This window comes from Heteronotia binoei, chromosome 13 (assembly GCF_032191835.1).
Source record: "Heteronotia binoei isolate CCM8104 ecotype False Entrance Well chromosome 13, APGP_CSIRO_Hbin_v1, whole genome shotgun sequence".
NCBI classification, from domain to species: Eukaryota; Metazoa; Chordata; class Lepidosauria; order Squamata; family Gekkonidae; genus Heteronotia; species Heteronotia binoei.
Window position 1 is genome coordinate 45,446,949 of NC_083235.1, and position 21,308 is coordinate 45,468,256.

General features: G+C 41.3%; 1 protein-coding gene across 1 annotated transcript in view; it reads left to right on the forward strand.

Moving 5' to 3' along the window:
- ACVR1B (activin A receptor type 1B) overlaps positions 1 to 21,006 on the forward strand; it is a 37,513-nt gene extending 16,507 nt beyond the window's left edge. Inside the window, exons 2-9 of the mRNA XM_060253528.1 lie at positions 5,940 to 6,179; positions 8,494 to 8,742; positions 11,390 to 11,620; positions 12,489 to 12,656; positions 13,104 to 13,260; positions 14,389 to 14,513; positions 15,391 to 15,521; positions 16,952 to 21,006. Coding sequence (XP_060109511.1) covers positions 5,940 to 6,179; positions 8,494 to 8,742; positions 11,390 to 11,620; positions 12,489 to 12,656; positions 13,104 to 13,260; positions 14,389 to 14,513; positions 15,391 to 15,521; positions 16,952 to 17,077 — 1,427 coding nt within the window. The 3' untranslated portion in view covers positions 17,078 to 21,006. The remainder of the gene's footprint in view (positions 1 to 5,939; positions 6,180 to 8,493; positions 8,743 to 11,389; positions 11,621 to 12,488; positions 12,657 to 13,103; positions 13,261 to 14,388; positions 14,514 to 15,390; positions 15,522 to 16,951) is intronic.
- The last annotated feature ends 302 nt before the right edge of the window (positions 21,007 to 21,308 follow it).

A 21,308-nucleotide genomic window follows, 5' to 3' on the forward strand; every position in this document is an offset into this window, starting at 1 on the left:
GCACCATTGATTTATACAGGGGCATTATGATACTGGCTGATTTGTTTTCAATTCCCTTCCTAATAATTCCCAGCGTGGTGTTGGCCTTTTTTATTGAAATCACACACTGTCTTGACATTTTCAGTGAGTTATCTACTGCGACCCCAAGATCTCTCTCTTGGTCAGTCTCTGCCAGTTCACACCCCAGCAACTTGTATTTGTAGCTGGGATTCTTGGCCCCAATGTGCATTACTTTGCACTTGGCCACATTGAACCTCATCTGCCACATTGATGCCCACTCACCCAGCCTCAACAGATCCCTTTGGAGTGCCTCACAATCCTCTCTGGTTCTCACCACCCTGAACAATTTAGTGTCATCTGCAAACTTGGCCACTTCACTGCTTACTCCCAACTCCAAATCATTAATGAACAAGTTAAAGAGCATGGGACCCAGTACTGAGCCCTGCGGCACCCCACTGCTTACCGTCCTCCACTGTGAAGACTGCCCATTTATACTCACTCTCTGCTTCCTATTAATTAGCCAGTTTTTGATCCACAAGAGGACCTGTCCTTTTACAGCATGACTCTCAAGCTTACTAAGGAGCCTTTGATGAGGAACTTTATCAAAAGCTTTCTGGAAGTCAAGGTAAACAACATCTATTGGATCCCCTTTATCCACATATTTGTTCACTCCCTCAAAGAACTTGTAACAGGTTAGTGAGGCAAGATCTTCCCTTACAGAACTCATCTATCCCTTACTTGGGATAGATCCTTCTAAATGGGTGGTACCCATTTACAGAATTCCTTCACGATACCCATTCTGTTAGCATCTTTAATAGCATTTAGAAGAAATCATAGCTGTCCATCTAGGATTTTAATGTCATTGAATGCTGCTGTCTGATTCTGCTCTTGTTTTTCTGTGCTGGTTTGTATATTATTATAGTTCACTGCTGTTTTGTTGTATTTTAAATAATTTTGTATTTGTGTATTTTAAATAATGGTGTGAGTTTTTGCAAGAGTCAGAACTGACGTGTCATTGTAGTAAGTTTAAAGATTTGGAGGAGTTTGTTGTTAAAAGTGGGCAGCACTTAACCACAAACTCTTAGTTACTTCTAACTTTTTGCTTTAAACTGTGGATGCGCAGCAAGTTTGTACATGCTCCTTACCCCTCTGGGGAACAGGATCTAATGATAGTTGGAGAAAGTACAGTAATGCTGTAAGGGCTCCCCACCCTTCTCCTTGCCATGATTAAATTAATCCTTGTTGCTTTAGAATTTGGCTGCTTTTTTTCCAGGCACCTTGAGATACAATCAGCTTCTGCTAGGAGGCTGGAGATGTGAATCTAATAGTTGTTTTATGTTCCTTTGAATAGAAAAGTAAAATATATTATCTGTCATAAGGTACAGCAAAGTAGCTATTGTCTGGGAAAGCACCTGGTATTACTTGTGAGATTTAGGGCAGAACTACATACTATTTTGGCAAATGTGTGAGCTGAATTTGTGTTTGCTAGTATGTGGTAAGGGAGAATTGCAGGGAAGAAAGAGTGTTTAACCCCTCCTGCACCCGCTCACTTTCTCCTACTAATGTGAACTACTTCCCGTGGTCATTTTTTACCCATGAAATACAGCCTCAGATCTTTTTTGCATGGAGGCATCAGTGGCTGGATGTCTCAGCACAGAAGTGGGAAGATCACACAAACCCACAACAGATTCCTCTTCTTCTAAACCAGGGATGGGGGACCTTTTTTTTGCCAAGGCCTTTTGGATATTTGTAACATCATTTGTGGGCCATACAAAATTATCAGCTTAAAAAACAGTGGTCCGCCGAGGGGGAATGACTCAGGCCGGCAAAATTAATGCAAATAATTGTTTTTTAAAAAATTGAAGTCATGTGGGGAGAGCCTAATTTGGCGCACACACACCCAACCCTCTTCCCTAGGCAAATGCCTAGGTCCAGGGCTTTTTTGTAGAAAAAGCCCAACAGGAACTCATTTGCATATTAGACCACATCCCCTAATATTAGCATATTAGACTTTTTTCAGGCCCCGCAGCAATCCTGGCTGTCCAGCCAGGTCCCAGGGGGTCTGCCACACAGTGTGGCTGCGCCCCAGGGAGGCTGCCACATGGTTCGGCTCGGCCCAGCAATCCCTGAGGGCCAGACCAAGTAATCTCGAGGGCTGCAAAGAGCCTTCGGGCCAGATGTTCCTCACACCTGTTCTAAACCATTAATTCATTATCACCATCTTTGTACAGTGGGTCAGTACCAGGGGTTTGCATTTTGCTTCCCCAACCTGAGGAAAAAATACTGAATAAATGCTGTATCTGTATTTATTCAGTATTCTTAAGCCAAATACAAATTCAGGAAACTGTTTGGCAACCAAATAGAGTTTCTCGAATTCTCCCCCCCCCCCCCTATCTTTTTAGTATTGCCAACTTCCATCCCCCAGCTGCTGGCTGGGAAGGGAAGCATTTAAATTTTCCCACCATCTTGGAATGGACTCAGTTATTGATGTATGCATTGCATGTTTTATTGTAACTTTTAGCTATTTATAAGTTTCTTCTGTTGTAAGCCACCCTGAGCCCTGCTTTCAGGGGAGGGCAGCCTAAAAATCTAAATAAATAACTCTTAACAGCTGGCCTGCGTGTGTCAGCTGTTAGATTTAAATGCCTTCTCCCTCCCCACCACCAGCTGGGGGAGGGAGGAGGAAGGCATTTAAACATGACTTTTCTCTGTCCCTTTCCTCTCCCAGCTGCCCTGCCATGGCTGGGTGCCTGGGGAAGTGAGTGGAAGGCATTTTAACTGTCTCCCCCTTTCTCCCTATGGAGGTGGACAGCTGGGGAAGCAAAGGGGAGGCATTTTAAATGCTTCTCCCTTTCTTCCTTCAGTTTCCAAAGTCTGCCTCAGCAGGCAGCTGCGGAAGCAAATGGGAGGTGCTTTGCCTTTCTCCCTTCAGTTTCCCCAGCCATCTGCACTGCAACTGGGGAAGTGAAGGGGAGGTGTTTAAATGTGCCTTCCCCCTTCTGGGAAGGGAAGGGAAACCAAGAAGGCATGTTTAAATGCCTTCCCTCCACAAGCCGCCTGGCAGTTTCACTCCCTATCAGTTGAGTGGCAGGAGTGAAACTGACCAGTGGAAGTGGCAGGGGGCTTGGGAAGGAAGGGGAGGTATTTAAACACGCCTTCATGCTCTTCCCCTGGGTATATAGACCCCAAATATATTCAGAAATTCCAAATATTTCCCCAAACCCAATACTCTACCGGTATCTGTACTCAGAAAATTTGGTATTTACCGATATTTTCCGATTCTGATATACTCAAAATGGAAATATACCCCCCCCCCCAAAAAAATTTCTTGCACGCCCCAGTACCATACTTTGCAGGTGAAAGGTTGAAGCTGAAGAGACACAAGTTGCCCAAGGTCACCTAGTGAGTTCATGATGATGAACCTGCTAAGTGTTGTTAGTACCTTTGGGATTATAATGAAGTAACTAACACTACAAGATTACTCATCAAAAATTGTGGGCTACAGCCATTTAGCTGAAGAAATAGAGAATGAATTTAGAAGTGGTGCAGGTCACAACTGCATGCCATATGTTGCAGATGCTGATGTACCATAACCAGACTTGCATGGCTTTGAACCACCTTTTTTTACATACGTTCCTCTACCGGTTAAGTGAGTGCCAATTTTAAAACTGTCATACCCTAAAACAGGCTTGTAGAAGGAGGCAGTCCTTTCTCGTATCACAAAATAACAACTATTGCAAGCAGTTAGTTTAGCTTTGCAATGTTGTCAGAGTTTATGCCTTTCATGCTACCAGGCATGATTGCTTCATGGCACCACTTGCATAAACTTCAATGGTCTGTCATAGTGGACTGTGATTGAAGCAGACCTCCCCCATCTTTCAGATTGGTTTGAGAGAACTAATTGCAGCTTCAGTAATCAGACTACACATAATACTGGAGCTCCCCCAGACTTTATGGTTTGCTGCACAAATCACCAGTGGAGGGGTAAGAATTTAGGATCAAGGCACTTTTAGGATCAAGGGGTAAGAATTTAGGATCAAGGCACTTTTAAGCCTTTACTTTGCTTTGTTTCTGTGATCAAAAATACCCTTTCCTGCAGGTAGTTAAGGTTCTGTAGAGGAAAAGGAGATTACTCATATTGTGCCCCCCATAGGGATTTAAAGCAGCCTAGGGTGTCATTTGTAATCCATAAATTATATACAAGGGAAGGCATTAAGACACCCCATTACCCCAATGTCATAATACTCATTGTTTTCAAGAGGGGGGGGGGGGTACCACATCTGAAATTCCAGTCAGAAAGTCAGTGCAAATAATTTGTATGTATGTATGTGTGTGCTTTTAAAAAGCAAATTGGTATGTCTGAATAGCAGGCAGAATGCAGAACATTTCATTTCAGATACCCAGTTGGCATTGTGGGTTTATCAGAATCAACTCTTTAGTTGTAGATACCCAACAACAGCAGTGGCTTACAGAAAATGTACCTGCCTGTTTTGAGTGTGGATAACCGTAAGCTTTCGGGGGAGGGGGGCAGAATTGCATGTATGATGGAGTAAACTGTTATGTTCCCTTTGAAATGCTCATTCCAGCATGTCACAGTGGAGACTGTACCTGAGCAAATTTGCTGCTGTCAGCCCTAAAATAGCTTGTTGAAAAATAAAGGTAATTAAGTACTTCAGCCATTTCCAGCACTCTTCTGCATCTGCCATTATATGGTATATATTAGAGAAATGCTTGTTTTAATGCTGAGTTGGCGGTTACCATGCTTTCTCTGTAAAGCTGTGTGTGTGTGAGAGAGAGATTTTCTCTTATTCCTGTTGGCAATTGAGTTCATGTAGTATTATGGGGACTCTGAATTGAATGAGTCATTCATTTATGGACTTAGACAGATGGGAAGTCTGAGAACTAACAGTAAATGCCTTCCATATTGTCTTGGCCTATGGCATTCAGAATGTTCTACAAATGTTACTAGTTCTTCTTTAAAGCCATTTGCATATCTCTGTAGCAGGGGTGTCAAACTCATTTGTTAGGAGGGCTTGATCTGACATAAATGAGACTTTGTGGGGCCAGGCCATGTGTGTCAAAAAATATAATGTGAGGTTGCAGAGATATAAACTTTATAAAGAACACAGACAAATACAATTAAAGATATTATGTTTTAACTTAAAATACACACATGCTTAAAACTCTTGCAATATTTTATGTAAAATGGAAAGGTGGGGAAATTCTGGAATTTGACAATGCAGTTACAAATAGAACATCGACAAAAAGCACAAGGATCACATCAGAAACTAAAAATATAAAATATTCTGAGCTGGGAAAACAATGAAATGGCATTGCAAGCTTCTACCCCCCCCCCCCAGGTCTACTCAGACTGGCAGTGGCTCTCCAGTGTAATATCCTCCTTTGGCTGTGGATTCCCAAGTTAGAATACTTACTAGGCACCAGTTCTCAGGTCCACTGAGCAGAGACAAGCTGGCTCAAAGCATCAGCCCTTTAATTGCAAGGACACAACTCCAGGAAGCATGAGATTCAACCAGCTATAGGAACGCTGAAACAACACAGAGTTGCAAGGAAAACATGGAATGGATTTTCCATTAAGGTCTCTGGGCCCATCTCTCCGGCCATAGAGACGATGGAAAATCCACTCTGCATTTTCTTTGCAGCTTTGTTTCCTGCTGCAGCCAGACAAGGCAAAAAGAGCAGGGAACTACAGCAGCCTCAGACTTCAGAGGGTAAGGATGGGAGGGGGAGGGGGGAGAAAAGAGCCAGGTGGGCTGATTAAAGCCCTGTAGGGACCGGTTCTGGCCCATGAGCAGGACATTTGACATCTCTGCTCTAAAACCTTTGAGTAAGCTGGAACTCTCAAGAAAAAAAGTACCACCCCTTCTGTTTCTGTGGAGTATTGGTCATAGAAAGTTTTTGTTTGTTTGTTTCTGTAGCCTTACTGTGTCTGTGCTCTGGTTGCACCCAAGCAAACTCCACATGTGAAACAGATGGTGCCTGCATGGTCTCAATATCAAACATGAATGGAGTCAAGCATCATGTCCGAACCTGCATCCCTGAATCAGATCTTGTTCCTGCTGGGAAACCTTTCTTCTGTCTGAGTTCAGACCATCTGCGCAATACACATTGCTGCTACTCTGACTACTGCAACAAAATTGATCTTATGGTGCCCAGTGGTAAGTAAGGATCTACATAATTGAAGAAGGGAGTGCTCTGGGGTCCTTTCCAGACAATTAAAATTAGCTTTATATGTAGTGCTGTGCTCACGCTAGCACTAATCTGTCACCGGTATTTTCCTCTGCATTTTTATACTGCCAGGTCAGAAAATGGTGCAGGGGAATGGTGTTGCTACTGCTGATGACATTAGACGCAATAACCAATATGTATGCATAATGATGATAATAAACAAGAAGGGTAGAGAATAATAGGTGGCTTTCTGTTATTTCTTTCTGCTGAGCCTGCCCTCTTGAAGATGACTACTTGGTGCCTGTCTGGTCGTGCCACAGCTAAAACCAATCCAGTGCATCATCAGGAATCTGTAGCCTCTCCTGGAAGATGATCCTTTCTTCTGGTAGACTGTGGGGTGGAGAGGCCTGTTCAGGCCCACCCTAGTAACACTGGACTAACATTATCTGCCACACCACCAAGGCCTAACTCATCTGCATGCCCTCTACAGTGCTATGATACTTGTCAGTAATGCCCTGACAGTTGTCATTTACATTGGCTGAATTGAATAGTCTGTACCCAAGAAAGTGAATGACTGCAAATCAGATACTAAAAATGAAAACACTCAGAAATAAGTGTCAGGAGCATTTTAGCCTCCCAGGATATTTGATATAGACTGAAAGATTGCAGTACATCAGAAGAAGAGTTTCAGAGGAGAGATTCTAGTAAGAAGCTGCTGTTGGAATTCGTTTGCAGATTTGACAGCCATCATACTTTGGATTGTAAAACAGCAGTCCAGTGGCACATCCCACCCTTTACAGCAATTAATTAGTTTTATATTAACTCTACTTTGCCTATCAACTGTTGTGAGTGGTCCTCACCCACTGTGAGTGGATTGTTTAGTCTTTTGTGGTAGAATATTATTTTAAATTGGCCTCTCTTTATAAAATACCACCACCTCTACTGCATTTATGTTTGCAGTCTGAGGTATTGGGCCTTCTTGTCTTTTTTTGTAATGTCCCTTTACACACACACATACACACACAAGTGTGTGATCCTTCTTCTGTTTGTACTTCATGTATATATTCTTCTGCCAACTTAATATAACACTTTATGCATTCAGGCAAAGTGGACTCACAGAAGCTTATGCCACAAGGAATTTATTACTAGTTTTCAAGGTTCCACAAAACTCTGATCCATCCTTTGATTGCTGTTGTGCTTGTTTTTGGAGCCCTAGTCATGATTTGGCTGCTGTATTGAAGTGTTAAATTCCATGTTAGTAGCTGTGCATTTGATCCTTCCTACTTTGATGTACTGCCTCAGTATAACTTGTTCAAATGGTGCAAAAGCATAATAGTTGGAAATTGCTTTGGCTCCCTCTTGTGGTAATTAGTTGCATTGTGGACTACTTTTTCATGTCAGACAGCCTGCATATTTGAGAGTTGTGACCTACATTTAGAAGACTTGAACCAAAGTTAAGAGAGAGAGAGCTTTACATGCAGAAATTCTTCATTTGGCTTAACTTGTTACTCATTTGACTAGGAAAGTATTGAAGGACTACTTCTGCACTGTGCAAGGGATATGTAATACAAGTTTAATATTCAAAATAAGCTGGATTTTTTAAAGTACACAGTTGCTGTAGGATTAAAATTGTGGTTGCTCTCCTAGTTCAGGTTTGCTAGCATTTGACCTATTCTACTGATAAATGCATGTCAGAAGTTTGCATGTAGCATTGCCTTCTCTAGAGCAGGGGTGGCCAATGGTAGCTCTCCAGATGTTTTTTTGCCTACAACTCCCATCAGCCCCAGCCAACATGGCCAATGGCTGGGGCTGATGGGAGTTGTAGACAAAAAACATCTGGAGAGCTACCATCAGCCACCCTTGCTCTAGAGGATCACAGTAGCAAAACCCACATCTGCCAAATGTCTTCCCGTATTCAAAGGCAAGGCAGACATTGAGATAGAAGTGGTTGACTCTTCTGAGTTCTAGAATAAAAATTTGAAGGAGTTGTTTTTGAGAGGACAAGTGTTAAGAAAAAAGCTCCTGAGATGCAGAACAGATCTGTGTTCGTACAATGTTTCAGTATGTTATTTGTGGTCTGCCAATAGGAGCAGAGTAGAGTCTTAATACCAAAAAAGTTCCTTACACATGGTGTTGTTCTTTCTTTCATTATAACATTTAAATCCCTAACAAACGTATTCCTTGTTCTGATTACCCACTGCTGCTAGAAGTATGAACTGCATGTTGGTTTTGAATTAGAGAGTGATAACTATCATTGGAAGATACTGTATTGCTTATAAGACTGGCTCTTTCTCTCATCTAAAGGACACTGGAAAGATGAAGAAGCACCTTCTAGCTGGGGTCCTGTGGAGCTGGTGGCTGTGATTGCAGGGCCAGTCTTCCTTGTGTTCATCATTATGATCATAGTAGTTTTCGTCTTTCACCACCACCAGCGAGTCTACCACAATCGACAACGGTTGGATATGGAGGATCCCTCTTGTGAGATGTGCCTGTCCAAGGACAAAACCTTGCAAGATTTAGTCTATGATCTGTCTACCTCCGGTTCTGGCTCAGGTATGGAGATCTTATTTTTGTGCAAAGAGATATTTTAATATGACCCTACAGCATGTTGCTCTTCTACTACTATGTAAGAAATGCAGTACTCTCCTTTTAAATTGCCTATATTAAAGCAACCTTTTCAAGGACATTGTTCTGAAATGATCCTCAGTCTAAAGGGCTGCAATTGCATAACTCCTTTTTCATCTGGTCCCTGAGCTGCCCTCTTTGTCACCAGAACTGTCAGGAGCTCTATAACTCTACCTCTTAGTAGATATTAGCTTTGAAACTGAAGGCAATAATCTTGCCATGCTAAAGAAGAAAAGTCCAAAAGAAGTACATCTGCTGTCTCAGCAACCATCACCATCCTATTGCAACATGCTTTTTAAATGAGGCTTGTTCCAGCTGCACTTTTTGCTCCATATTTTATTGCAATAGCAATAAGTGTTATATTTCACATTATTTTGGTAATTCTTACAATGGGCCTTTAAGGTAGATCAATATTACCGTTATATTATAGACAGGGAGCTGAGGCGGGGGAGTGGAGCCACTAAAGAGATCTAGTGAACTTGTGAATGAAGAGATTTGAACTGAAGGTTTCCCGCCTCACACTCTCACATAGGGAAGTGGTACATACACACAGACACACACAGAATTATTCAAAAGGGATCTGAAATACAATGGCTTAACTCTGTATATTGGATATTGTGCTAGCCCAGCATTATTTTCTATGAGATCCTTTTCACTGTGGAAAGTGTGGAGCATGTACCCATGCCACAGCTACTATTTTCAGGAAGGGAGTCTAAAGAACTGAGCCAAATTGAGATGACAGAGATGAAGTTTTAGACCTACAGGGGAAATTAAAAACCAGTAAGTCTCCAGGTCCTGATGATATACACTTGAGAGTTCTTCTGCTATATCAGAAGACTGGAGAGTAGCAAAATGTTACACCAATTTTTAAAAAGGGATCCAGAGGGGAATCAGGAAATTACAGCCAGTCACCCCAATGTCTGTCCCAGGCAAATTAGTAGAACTGTAATCAAAGGTAGAATTGTTAAACACATAGAAGAACAAAGCCTGCTGATGAAAAATCAGCATGGCTTCTGCAAAGGAAAGTCTTTTTGGAATTTGTTGAGAAAGTGAACAAGCATGTGGACAACAGTGACCCAGTAGACAGTTTATATATTTGGACTTTCAAAAGGCTTTTAACAAGGGACCTCATCAAAGACTCCTGTGTAAGCTTAGGATAAGAGGACAGGTTCTCTTATGGACTAAAAACTGGTCAAATTACATGAAGCAAAGTGTAGGAATCATGGCTAGTTCATACAATAGAAGGAAATAAGCAGTGGGGTCCCACAAGGATAGGTATTGGGGCCAGCACTATTTAATTTATTTATAAATTATCTGGAACTAGGGGTGGGTGGTGTAGTGGTGAAATTTGCAGATGACACAAAATTATTCAGGATGGTGAAAACCAAGGCTGACTGTGAAGAGCTCCAAGAGGACCTCCACAAACTGGGTGAATAGGCAACAATGTGGTAAATGAAGTTCAGTGTTGGTGGGTATAAGATGATGCATGTGGGGGAGGGGAATGCCAGCTTCAGGTAATGGGGTCTGAACTTGCTGAGATTGAGAGGGGAAAAGATCTTGGGGTCCTAGTGGATAGCTCAATGAAAATGTCAACCAGTGTGCTTCAGGAGTGGAAAAGGCCAACTCACTGCTAGGGATTATTAGGAAAGAGATTGCAAATAAAACAGATGATATCATAATGTCCCTGTAATAGAGCTGTGGGGTGGTTTCATTTGGAATACTGTGTATAGTTCTGGTCTAATCCCCTTTTAGGGTATTGCAGAGCTGAAATAGTATAGAGGAAATAAACCAAGATGATTAGGGGGTTGGAGCACCTTCCTTATGAGAAAAGGCTGAAGTGTCTGAGACTTTTCTGTTTAGAAAAGAGACGACTAAGGGGGGACATGATAGATGTTTATAAAATTATGCATGGGGTGAAGAGAGTTCACAAAGAGAAATTTTTCTCCCAAAATATTAGAAGTCAAGGGCGTTCAATGAAGCTGATGGGCAGTAGATTCAGGAAAGACCACAGGAAATACTTATTTAGTAATTTAATTGTGGAGTAATTTAATTGTGGAATTCACTCCTAGAGGATGTAGTGATGGCCACAGGAATAAAGGGGATTAGACAAATCCATGGAGGATAGGTGTATCATTGTTTACTAACCATAGTGACTGCAGGGAACCTCCACATTCAGAGGCACTAAACCTCTGAATCCCAGAGCCAGAAGGCAACATAAGGGGAAGGTCTCTGTGTCCTTTTGTTGCCCATCCAGGGGAACTGGTTGGCTGCTCTGTGAGACAGGATGCTGGACTAGATGGACCATCGCTGTGATCCAGCAGGGCTCTTCTTATGTTCTTACCCACTTCAACATTTTATGTTTCTGCTGTAGGTACCTCCACAATTGATGTAGATACAAGTCTAAGCATTGGCAACTGGCCACAGTTGTTGGGTTGCTCCTGAGCTCATATTTTTGTAGAAGTGGGTCCCTACACAGCATTTTGCAATATTGGTCAAAGATGGCTGATTCTCTGTGGTGCTGTTTAAACTGATCTGTCTTACTTTTTTTTTTTTTGTTTACCTCTTTTGCTTTCAGGTCTGCCACTCTTTGTCCAGCGTACTGTAGCTCGAACGATAGTCCTGCAGGAAATCATTGGCAAAGGTCGTTTTGGGGAAGTGTGGCGTGGTAGATGGCGTGGTGGTGATGTAGCTGTGAAAATCTTCTCTTCGCGGGAAGAGCGATCCTGGTTCAGGGAGGCTGAGATCTACCAGACTGTCATGTTACGCCATGAGAATATTCTAGGTTTTATTGCTGCAGACAATAAAGGTATTATGCTGCCTTCATGTTCCAGAAAGCAAGCAAATGTTGCAGGTGTTCTTTGAATCTTAAAATGTCTATAATGGGTGATGCGACAAAAAGAATGTTATTATTTTTAAAATTGTGTTAGAAACTCATGATGAAGCCTCTCATGCCTGTTGCCCTTCTACCTCCCAGAAATGAACTAAAATGTCCCCAGATGATCTTTGCTAAGAGGCCAATTTGGATATGACTTAAAACATCACATTAGCTCTGGCAGTGAAAGACAAGTGGGGATTTGAGAAAACAATGATCTGGGGAGGCATAGATAGATGATTGAAGGAAGGCTGTGGAAAAGTGGGACTGGCAACAAACTCTACAAGGGACCCTAGTACCACGGAGGAGCTGAGAGCAGGAACTAGCAATGAAGATCCCAAAACTGACCCGTATTGAAATGACTTTGACGGGCTATCAGCAGTTTTCAAAGTTCCATTTGGAGAAGTATATATATATATATATTTTTAGTGAAGTGTGCTGGGACTGCCCCTTGCCTTTCTTTGCCACACTGTATCCTGAAATTCCTATGAACAAAAGTTTGATTCATGGCTCTGAAATGTATTGTCAACAGACATGATGTGGCAATTGTTTCTTTGCAGGAGTATTCAATTGCCAGCACTAGAACTCCATAAAGTTCCTCCTCCATAAACTTCAGAGAGTACTCAACAGAATGTACCTGAAGTAGTCGCACTGCCAGCAGTAAATGGCATTACAGAATCAGGAGCCATTCATACAATTTTTGCTGCTTACACCCTCTGCTGTTTTGAAATGAATTCTGGAGTAAAAATAGTCATACAGCTTTTAAACACATGCACCTTTCCTCTGTTTGTCTTGCCAACAGATAATGGCACTTGGACTCAGCTGTGGTTGGTCTCTGATTACCACGAGCATGGATCTCTGTTTGATTACCTTAATCGATATGCTGTAACTATTGAGGGGATGATTAAATTGGCTTTGTCTGCTGCCAGTGGACTGGCACATCTGCACATGGAAATTATGGGAACTCAAGGTAAGAGGCAGATGGTTCCAGATGCAAATTCTGTAGAGGTGAGAGAGAGAGTGAGGGAGGTACCTGTGATGAAAGACAGTCTTCGACTGAAGAAGATGAAATAATTCCTTCCAAAGATGAAAGCAGAAAGTGCAGGGAAGATGACAATGAGATGAGGAACAGCCTACTACAGATAGGCATAAATGCCTATCTCAACTGGAATCTATTGCTAGAAGCAAGCTCCTTCAGCAGGCACATTTGCTAAAGTATATGCAATGAGTCTGAGAAGCGGTTTCTTCGTTTCCTTCAGGGTTATCAACCCTGATGTACTGTATACATTTCAGGTTAAAATTGACTGAGCTTTTTGGCAGTTTCTGAGCTGCTTCCTTCTTTTTCCTCCCCTTTATACTCAGTAAATATTTATTGATTGATACACCTAAGGGCAACTGTGGAATCTTGCTTTGTTAGGAAAACCTGGGATTGCCCACCGGGACTTGAAATCCAAGAACATACTAGTGAAAAAGAATGGAACTTGTGCTATTGCAGACCTGGGTTTGGCTGTCCGCCATGACTCTGTTACTGACACAATTGACATCGCACCTAATCAGAGGGTTGGCACAAAGCGGTAAGGAACTGATGGGACCTGCCCAAATGGAGTAGAACTTGATATTCTTAGCCTTGTTTGGTGAATTCAGAGAGCCATAGTTGGAAGTTGCTATTAATGTTTAATTGATGCTATCCTTTTACCCCTGCCCTTTCTTCTAAGCCCTTGTTTGCCTTTAGTACTTAGGCTCAAACCCAAACTGGTGTTCTGATTGTTTCTACCCACTTAACATCCAGTCACTTTTGTCTTCATCCATAACATCATATAGCCTTGAACAGGGTGTCAAATGTGCGGCCCGAGGGCCAGATCAGGGCCCCAGAGGGCTCCCATAAGGCCCACAAGCAACTCGCTGTCATCTCCTTCCTTCTCTCTCACTTGTTCAGTTGCACAGACGCTACAGAGCAAAACCTCTATTTTCTCCATTGGCTGACCAGCATATGAAGCAACTTATGTACAAAAACTCACAATGCCCAGCCATTTCATGTTTTCCCCTGGGTCTTCAGCTCAAAGCATTGACCATGAGATTTCTGTAATGAATATCAATAAATCAAAAGTAGGTTTGAAACTTACAAAGCACATGAACAACACCTGAACAGCATACTCAAGATTGCTACAGCACAGACATTGTTTCTAGATTTTGATGCAGTAATTCAGAGCAAAAGGTGTCAGTTATCAGAGTCTGTTAAATAAAACATTGAAAGTGCTGATTTTTTAAGCATGTTTTAAGTTAAGTTTTTAAAAACTCTTTAATTGTGTTTTTGTCTTTTATAAAGTTTATATCTCCACTACTTGCTTTACATCTTATGGCACACATAACCTGGCTCAACAATGTCTCATTTATGTCATATCCGGCCCTCATAACAAATGAGTTTGACACCCCTGACCTTGAGTGTTTATTTTTAAAAACCCTCCAGAAAGATGGCTTATTATATAAAATACATTGAACATCCCTCCAAGGTTCATTTTAACTGGATGGGAATATTGTTATAACATGCTGATCTTTAAGCAATATCTATGGCAAATGGGCTTCTATGCTGTACTCAGGTGCAATAACAGTAATAGATCTTAACTACAATAAGTCATGTGGAAATACTTGCCGTATAAATTAGATTGTGTAGTAGTTATTGTGTTTGGTCTTATTTGCTTCAGGTACATGGCCCCTGAGGTTCTTGATGAAACAATTAACATGAAGCATTTTGATTCATTTAAATGTGCCGATATTTATGCCCTGGGCTTGGTCTACTGGGAAATTGCTCGCAGATGCAACTCAGGAGGTAAAAGGTTACTTTTTCTTCTTTTCCATCTAAAAATAATAAGCTTCAAATGTTGGATCAAAGCAGCATCATTCAAGTGCATAGAAACTTCAGTGTTCTTTTACTAAAGGAAGTTACTTGGGGCTGTGGTGCATTAGATATGATGAAGTTAGTGGAGCACTATGCTGCAGGGAAGTAGTCCTGCTGATTCAGAAGTTCCCATTGTTCCCAGTGACTCAGCATTCTAATCAGAGTCCCACTAATACTTTTTTGTTGGTGGTGGTGCTGCTGGAGTCTGTGTTCTAGATGAAGTATAAACAGCTGTTCTGTTTTCTTGCACACACCAATTCATTAACTTGATGGTATTAATCAAATTCTGCAGACATTTTCATTGTTACTATGTCCTTCTATTTTTGAAAGTAAGTATAGAGCTTTTAAATCAAAACTCAAAAATTCTGTAACCAGAAAGACCACATTTGGTTGCATAATTTCTTCTAGAATAAGTTCGTGTTGTTACTGCTGTTAAATGACAAATCACAGTTCTAGATTTTTTCCCCTTTGTCATGGACTTAGGAAATTTAATTACTAATGTATTGGGTTGAAGTAGTAGATGGGTGATGTCAGAGGGCATGGGCAAGGATTTGGATCTATGCTGAATATAAAAGTGGAAAGCAACATGGCATCTTTCCATTGAAAACCAGCTATCTCAAGGCAGCAGCTATGACCTTTCCTGGTAGACCCCACATTACATGATGCAAATTTCTAGAGCCCTTTTGTGTAGGATTCTTCCTATTCTGCATAGGATCTTGAATGAACAACGTCTACTCTTCACTTATGAAAAATGCTAATGACTGGGATATTAATCCAACCTCCTCCCCTTGCATCTCCCCTCTTTCAGGTATTCATGAAGAATATCAGCTCCCATACTATGATCTTGTGCCCTCTGACCCCTCCATTGAAGAAATGCGAAAGGTAGTATGTGATCAGAAGCTGCGACCAAACATTCCTAACTGGTGGCAAAGTTATGAGGTAAAACTTGTCTGTCATTTTGAAGGCTAAGAGAGAGGATACAGTTAGTAAAGTGGGCAGTTCTGACAAACATTGCTTTTGTCATGAGCTTGGAGAAAGGCCTAGAACCCTGTTGGCATTAAGAATTGTTCAGTAGTAGTAGTTAGAAGCTACCCAGGTACAGGTTCCTTGTTGAAGTGAATGGCTTCTGTTTTCACTGCCTCTAGTGAAGAGGTCTGTGATGTCACTTTGGAACTGTGTAGTATCTAGCTAACCAAGGTCTATGCAGGCTTTGGATACTGTCTACATAGTAAGCTCTTAAGTGTGCAGAATAATTCTCTCTAGTAGCCTAGTGAGTTAGGTTAGGCATGTCCTACCCTCATATGAATGTCCTGCAATTAGGAAAACCAAACATTATCTACTGCAGAAGATAAAGCTTTCAAATGCTAAAGGGAATGATTAATTCTATGAATTTCATTATCCTTTGGATGATTGTGAAGATACTGTTTGGGGAGGAACAGTGTGTGCTAACAATGTATGTTTATATATTCAGTATTATTTTCTGATGCCTAGATGGGATAACCCAAGCTATCCTGATTTTATCAGATCTTGAAAGCTAAGCAGGGTCAGCCCTGGGTAGTATTTGGATGGGAAACTTCCAAGAAATACCAGGGTTGTGATGTAGTGGTAGGCAATTGCAAACCACCTTTGAACATCTCTTGCCTCAAAAATCCTACAAGGTTACCATAAGCTGTGGCTTGATGTTAACAACAACTAAGATAGAGTGGGCATAACAAAACAATTATGTAAAGATTTCCACCTGGTAACAAAGTCCCAACTTAGGAGGATCAAGAGATCATTTTGAAACTCTTCAGTGCACAATGAAACAGGATCTGGACATGTAGTGGAGCATTTGTTTGACAGCTCTGCCATATTGCTATTCATTCTAAGCAGAGAAATAAAACAGCACAGGTATCAAAAGGCTCAGAAAGAAATTTGCTAAATCAACTGAATATGGTCCAGCTGCAATATTGGTTAACATTTAGAAATGTGTCAAAAGTTAGGTTTATCAAAAAGTTCAGTAAGTCCATTAAATCCATTGACTGTTTCAGTACGCCTTTTCTATTTAGCCAATGAGTACCCATCAAATGTACCAACAGATATTGTCAAAAAAAACAAAGGCCGGTTGGGTGTTCTGTCAGTGTGGTAGCCAAAGAATACAGACCCAAAACCCACCCCTCAAAGACTGAGAAATGTTTTATTTTCATAAGGGAAATGATGTAGCAAAGTCATGTTTGTGTAGGGATAGACTCTAGTATGCTGTGTTTTTTGTTGATAAGTTGAAAGTACTGCCACAGCACAAGCTGTTGAATTTAAGTAGGCTAAAAGAGCCATAGGATCTAATATGATTGGCAATGTTCCTGATGGCATCTCTTTCCTTGTGTTCTCAGGCCTTGCGAGTAATGGGGAAAATGATGCGGGAGTGCTGGTATGCTAACGGGGCCGCACGATTAACAGCCTTGCGCATCAAGAAAACTCTCTCTCAGCTCAGCATCCAGGAAGATGTGAAAATTTAATTTGCAAGTCCCATTCTGAGGAAACTGCACAAAAGCTGCCATGCCAGAATTGAAATGTGGTGGTGAAGGCTACCTCATATTTCTTCACAGCCTGCTGCTATCAACATAACATGGACAAATTTGGCCTGCAGGTGATTAGGTGAGGAGTCAGGACTTCTTAGACCTAGCTCTCTTCCTGGTTGAGGAGTGAAACACGTCATTTTTTTCCTGATGCCCTCCTGAGAATATAAAGAGGGACGTGTACAGAGAAATGTTGGCCACAACTGAAACTTCGGTTTCTCCGATGGAAATCCCTGTAAATTCTAGTGACATGCTTATTGGGGAAGGCCATATGGCTTGGGAGAATAAAAGACTGATTTGTGTACTCAGAGCGAGGGGTGTCTTGAGGACAGACATCTACATACACCAGAAGCCTAGTGTACTCCCTGCCTGGCCACGTGAAACTCTTCTCCCCTTTCTAGTTTGACACATTCTAAACCAGAACAGCTATTACTGTTCAACAGCGTGTGCACGTGCAAAGGTACGTGTTCCTGCTCCCCTTAGGTATGTATTGTGCTCCCTTGTGCTCCTGTGCATGTGCAAATAATAGTGTCTTCTTATGAAGTGCAGGTGCTAGTGCCCTCTTTGTGATCATTATCACTTTCCTCTTACTCGGGAGAGATAGAAGTATGCCCTGACACTTGGTAGACCTACAGGGCACTAAATAGATTATCTCACTGCCACCCATCCCCTCATATTTTTTAAGCAGGGGACAGCTTTTCTTGTGCTTGGCTTCAGGACCCCCCATAATGGCAGTGCTGAATAGCAACACAAGATTGCCTGGTAAGCAGAGCAATTTGCAAAAGGAGTAGATGTTCACTGTAATTGGAGCTTGTGCTGATAACAGCAAGTGAGGCAAAAGTAGGGCTGGGGAAGGATGTCATCCTTATAGGATCATCACCTTTCCACATCTCAAGGTGCTTTTGGCAGAACTGATCTAGCATTTTACATTTCTGGATGTAAGAGCAAAGCACCCATTGGGGAAACATAACTCAGAGGCTTCCAGGCAAGATTTCTCCATTAAGGAATTATGATTGCAAATGAGTCTGTTTGTTTTTTTTTAAAAGTGTGTGTGTGTAAATATATATATATGTATAGTCTCCCATATTCTGGAAGCAACTATATGTCACTTGCAGGGGAGGGGAGGGGTGGTATGAGAACAGATTAACTGCATGTGTTTTGTTTCAGTTGAATAATCAGGGGGTGGCAAGATTGATTTGGCTGTCACATTTGCTTAGTGAACTGCCTGAGACTGTATTATGATGCAAATAATGCATCAATAACTCTCATTGTGTATGGGTTAGGTCAGGTGTTTGTGGTAGATAACTCTTGAAGCCATAACTTTTAACTGGAGTGGTTTGATTATTTTTTAATTATTATTTTATTGGGAGGGCTGGGATTTTAACTTTTTTTTACTATTCTTTATAAGAGAAGTAAAATTGATGATTACCTCTCATTCTGTTTATAAAGAAATTACTGCAAAAAAAAAACTTTTAAAAAAATGCACACAGCTCAGTTTTACACTGGAACTGTTTCTGCTCAAACCATGAATCCTGGCTTGTAAGACAAAAGAGGCAGGACTTTTTTTAAGACTATAAAACATTCTGTGTGTGTGTGTTTATGTGTGTTCTCTCCTTCAGCCCTTCCTCAACTATGTCAGTCTGTAAAGCTGAAGAGTTGTTGCATTGTATTTTGGAGCCTACTTTACTTGCTCCTTTTGGTTTGAAAGGAGCTGTTGCTTCCTCCAGTCTGTGTTTTAAAAGATCTCAGGCACTCTTTATTTGTGGAGGAGTGTGTGGAGTTCGTGCTTTTGATTGTAAAACTTGCCTTCCTCTGTCACTTCGTTCTGATTGTTTCTGAGCTAGAGGCTCCTGCATATCTCCAGCAATGGGACACAGCTGGCTAAATCATTCCTGCATCTCAGATCAAAGATGAAGGACACCTTGAAATTTTACCAAGATGACATGGTCTACTTGGTGGCTAGTACTGGAAGCTGAAAACAATGGATTTAAATGTTAATTGGGTCATTGGGGGAGAGGGTTACACAGGTGAGTATGAAACAAAGGGATAATTCTCTGACTAGATCCCACTGAGTAAGAATCACTTTTAGAGCCATTCTCTTTGGAAGGTTTCTTGGTCTTTGCAGTGTGAAGAGTGGTGTACCCGTACAACTAACTTGCTGCTGAAAAATCTAGCCAGTTCATAGGCACATTCTACCCAAGGGGTTGAAATGATAAGTCCTCTTTTTGTAGTGTACATTTTCCATTGTTTCCTGCGCCTTTATGGCATTTCAGTCCTGAGCACTGAGAAATAAGATCCATTCATATTAGCAAAAATGCTTCCATGTAAGAGCAGTTTGAAATTTATATAATAGCTTACGCTAACATCCTTTGTAGCCACATGTAGACTAATACATGAAGAGATGACAGCAGTGTTATGTTGCACCTTGAAATCTAGATGGCATAGTCTGACATAGACTCTGGCTCATAGTAATGTATATGTTTGGGTCTCTGGGACAGAATTTTTTTTATGTAGCATTTTTCATCATCCTTTGTCCAAAGAGCATTGCAAGGCTGCAACAAACACTTGGGAGTGATTTTGCTCAGTGCCAGTGTGCAGCTACATCAAGGAGTGAGACTAAACATGCTAAACATCCTTTAAAAAATACAATGTGTTGTTTCACAGCAAGGTAAGTCTCCAGTAGATGCTCATTTGGGACATCCCAAAAGTTCATCTGATCTGCCATTTCTGTACTGTAACATTTATCTGTCCAGTGACATGTGAGAGTTGGTTGTCAGGTGCAGTTTGCAACACTGCAAATTATACCAGGTTGGGAAAGGGCAGGTTTTCCTGCTTTCTGCTTCACCTTCTTAAAAAAATACACTCTGGCATGGAAATCCTTATGTCATAATTCACAAGAGTGTTGTTCCTATCTGTTCCTCCATGAATCCAAAAAGAGAAGACTGCAAGTTATTTCAAAAATTAAATCTGTAGCTGCTGGGTAATAAATCAACTAAAAACAACTGTTGAATTTGTACTACCTGCCATATGTGCATTCCCAGTGTATTCAGAAACACAGAAAAAATGCACGATTGTGTAGCACTCTGCATTTTTTTTTAGTAACCCCATTTTATGCAGCTCATAGGTTCCAGTTAAGAAACAAACAGCTTATCTTGGAAGTGTCTGATGTGTCATCAGAAACCCAGATGGAAGTGAGTTTGTAGGGTGGATGTGCTTGGATAACACAACAAGGATACCCATGGCATGATTATATATTCTCCCCAAGACCTCCAAAATGCTGCATCTGGAGGTCATGAGAATCAACAAGAGCATAAATCCATACTTCTTGGGGGGCGGGTAGGGGAGAACCTGTGAAATTGCCATCCCCTTTCCCTACTATTGACCGTGCTTCCAGGAATGCAAGAAATCCAGTAGGTGCAGGAATAGTGACATGTTGGACCTCTTCAGCCATGTGAGTTCCATGGCCTCCAGCACTGGCATTCTGGAGATCTTTATGGGGTTTCTAGGGATAAGGAAGGGGAAGGACATATGCCAATGCCTTAGTCTTTTTTCAGATGTAGAAGGGCCAAGTTCTCAGCTGGGGTTATTAGTCTCTGGCAAGTGATACACTGGCTTCAGAACAGATCATTCTTGGTACTTGTCTGTTTCTTCTTCCCTTCTTTCTTCTCCCATTGGTTCTCTGACCTTGACACTTGTTTAAAGTTTTGTATGTTTTATTAGAAAAAGACTGTAAAATAGCCACTTAGACACTTTACCTCCTCAGTATGCAAATGTAAATATGTGTAATATAGGAAAAATCTTTTGTTTTAATATAAGAATGAGGTTGTCCAATTTTCTGTTGTACATTATTAAAATTTTGTTTTTATTCATATGAGCTCTCTGACTTATCCTGTTTTGGTTATTACTGTCCACTTAGCCAGAATCAAACTGAATATTTGATACTCATTTTTTTGAGTAACCCCATTTTATGCAGCTCATAGGTTCCAGTTAAGGAACAAACAGCTTATCTTGGAAGTGTGTGATGTGTCATCAGAAACCCAGATGGAAGTGAGTTTGTAGGGTGGATGTGCTTGGATAACACAACAAGGATACCCATGGCATGATTATATATTGTTCTCCCCAAGACCTCCAAAATGCTGCATCTGGAAGTCATGAGAATCAACAAGAGCCT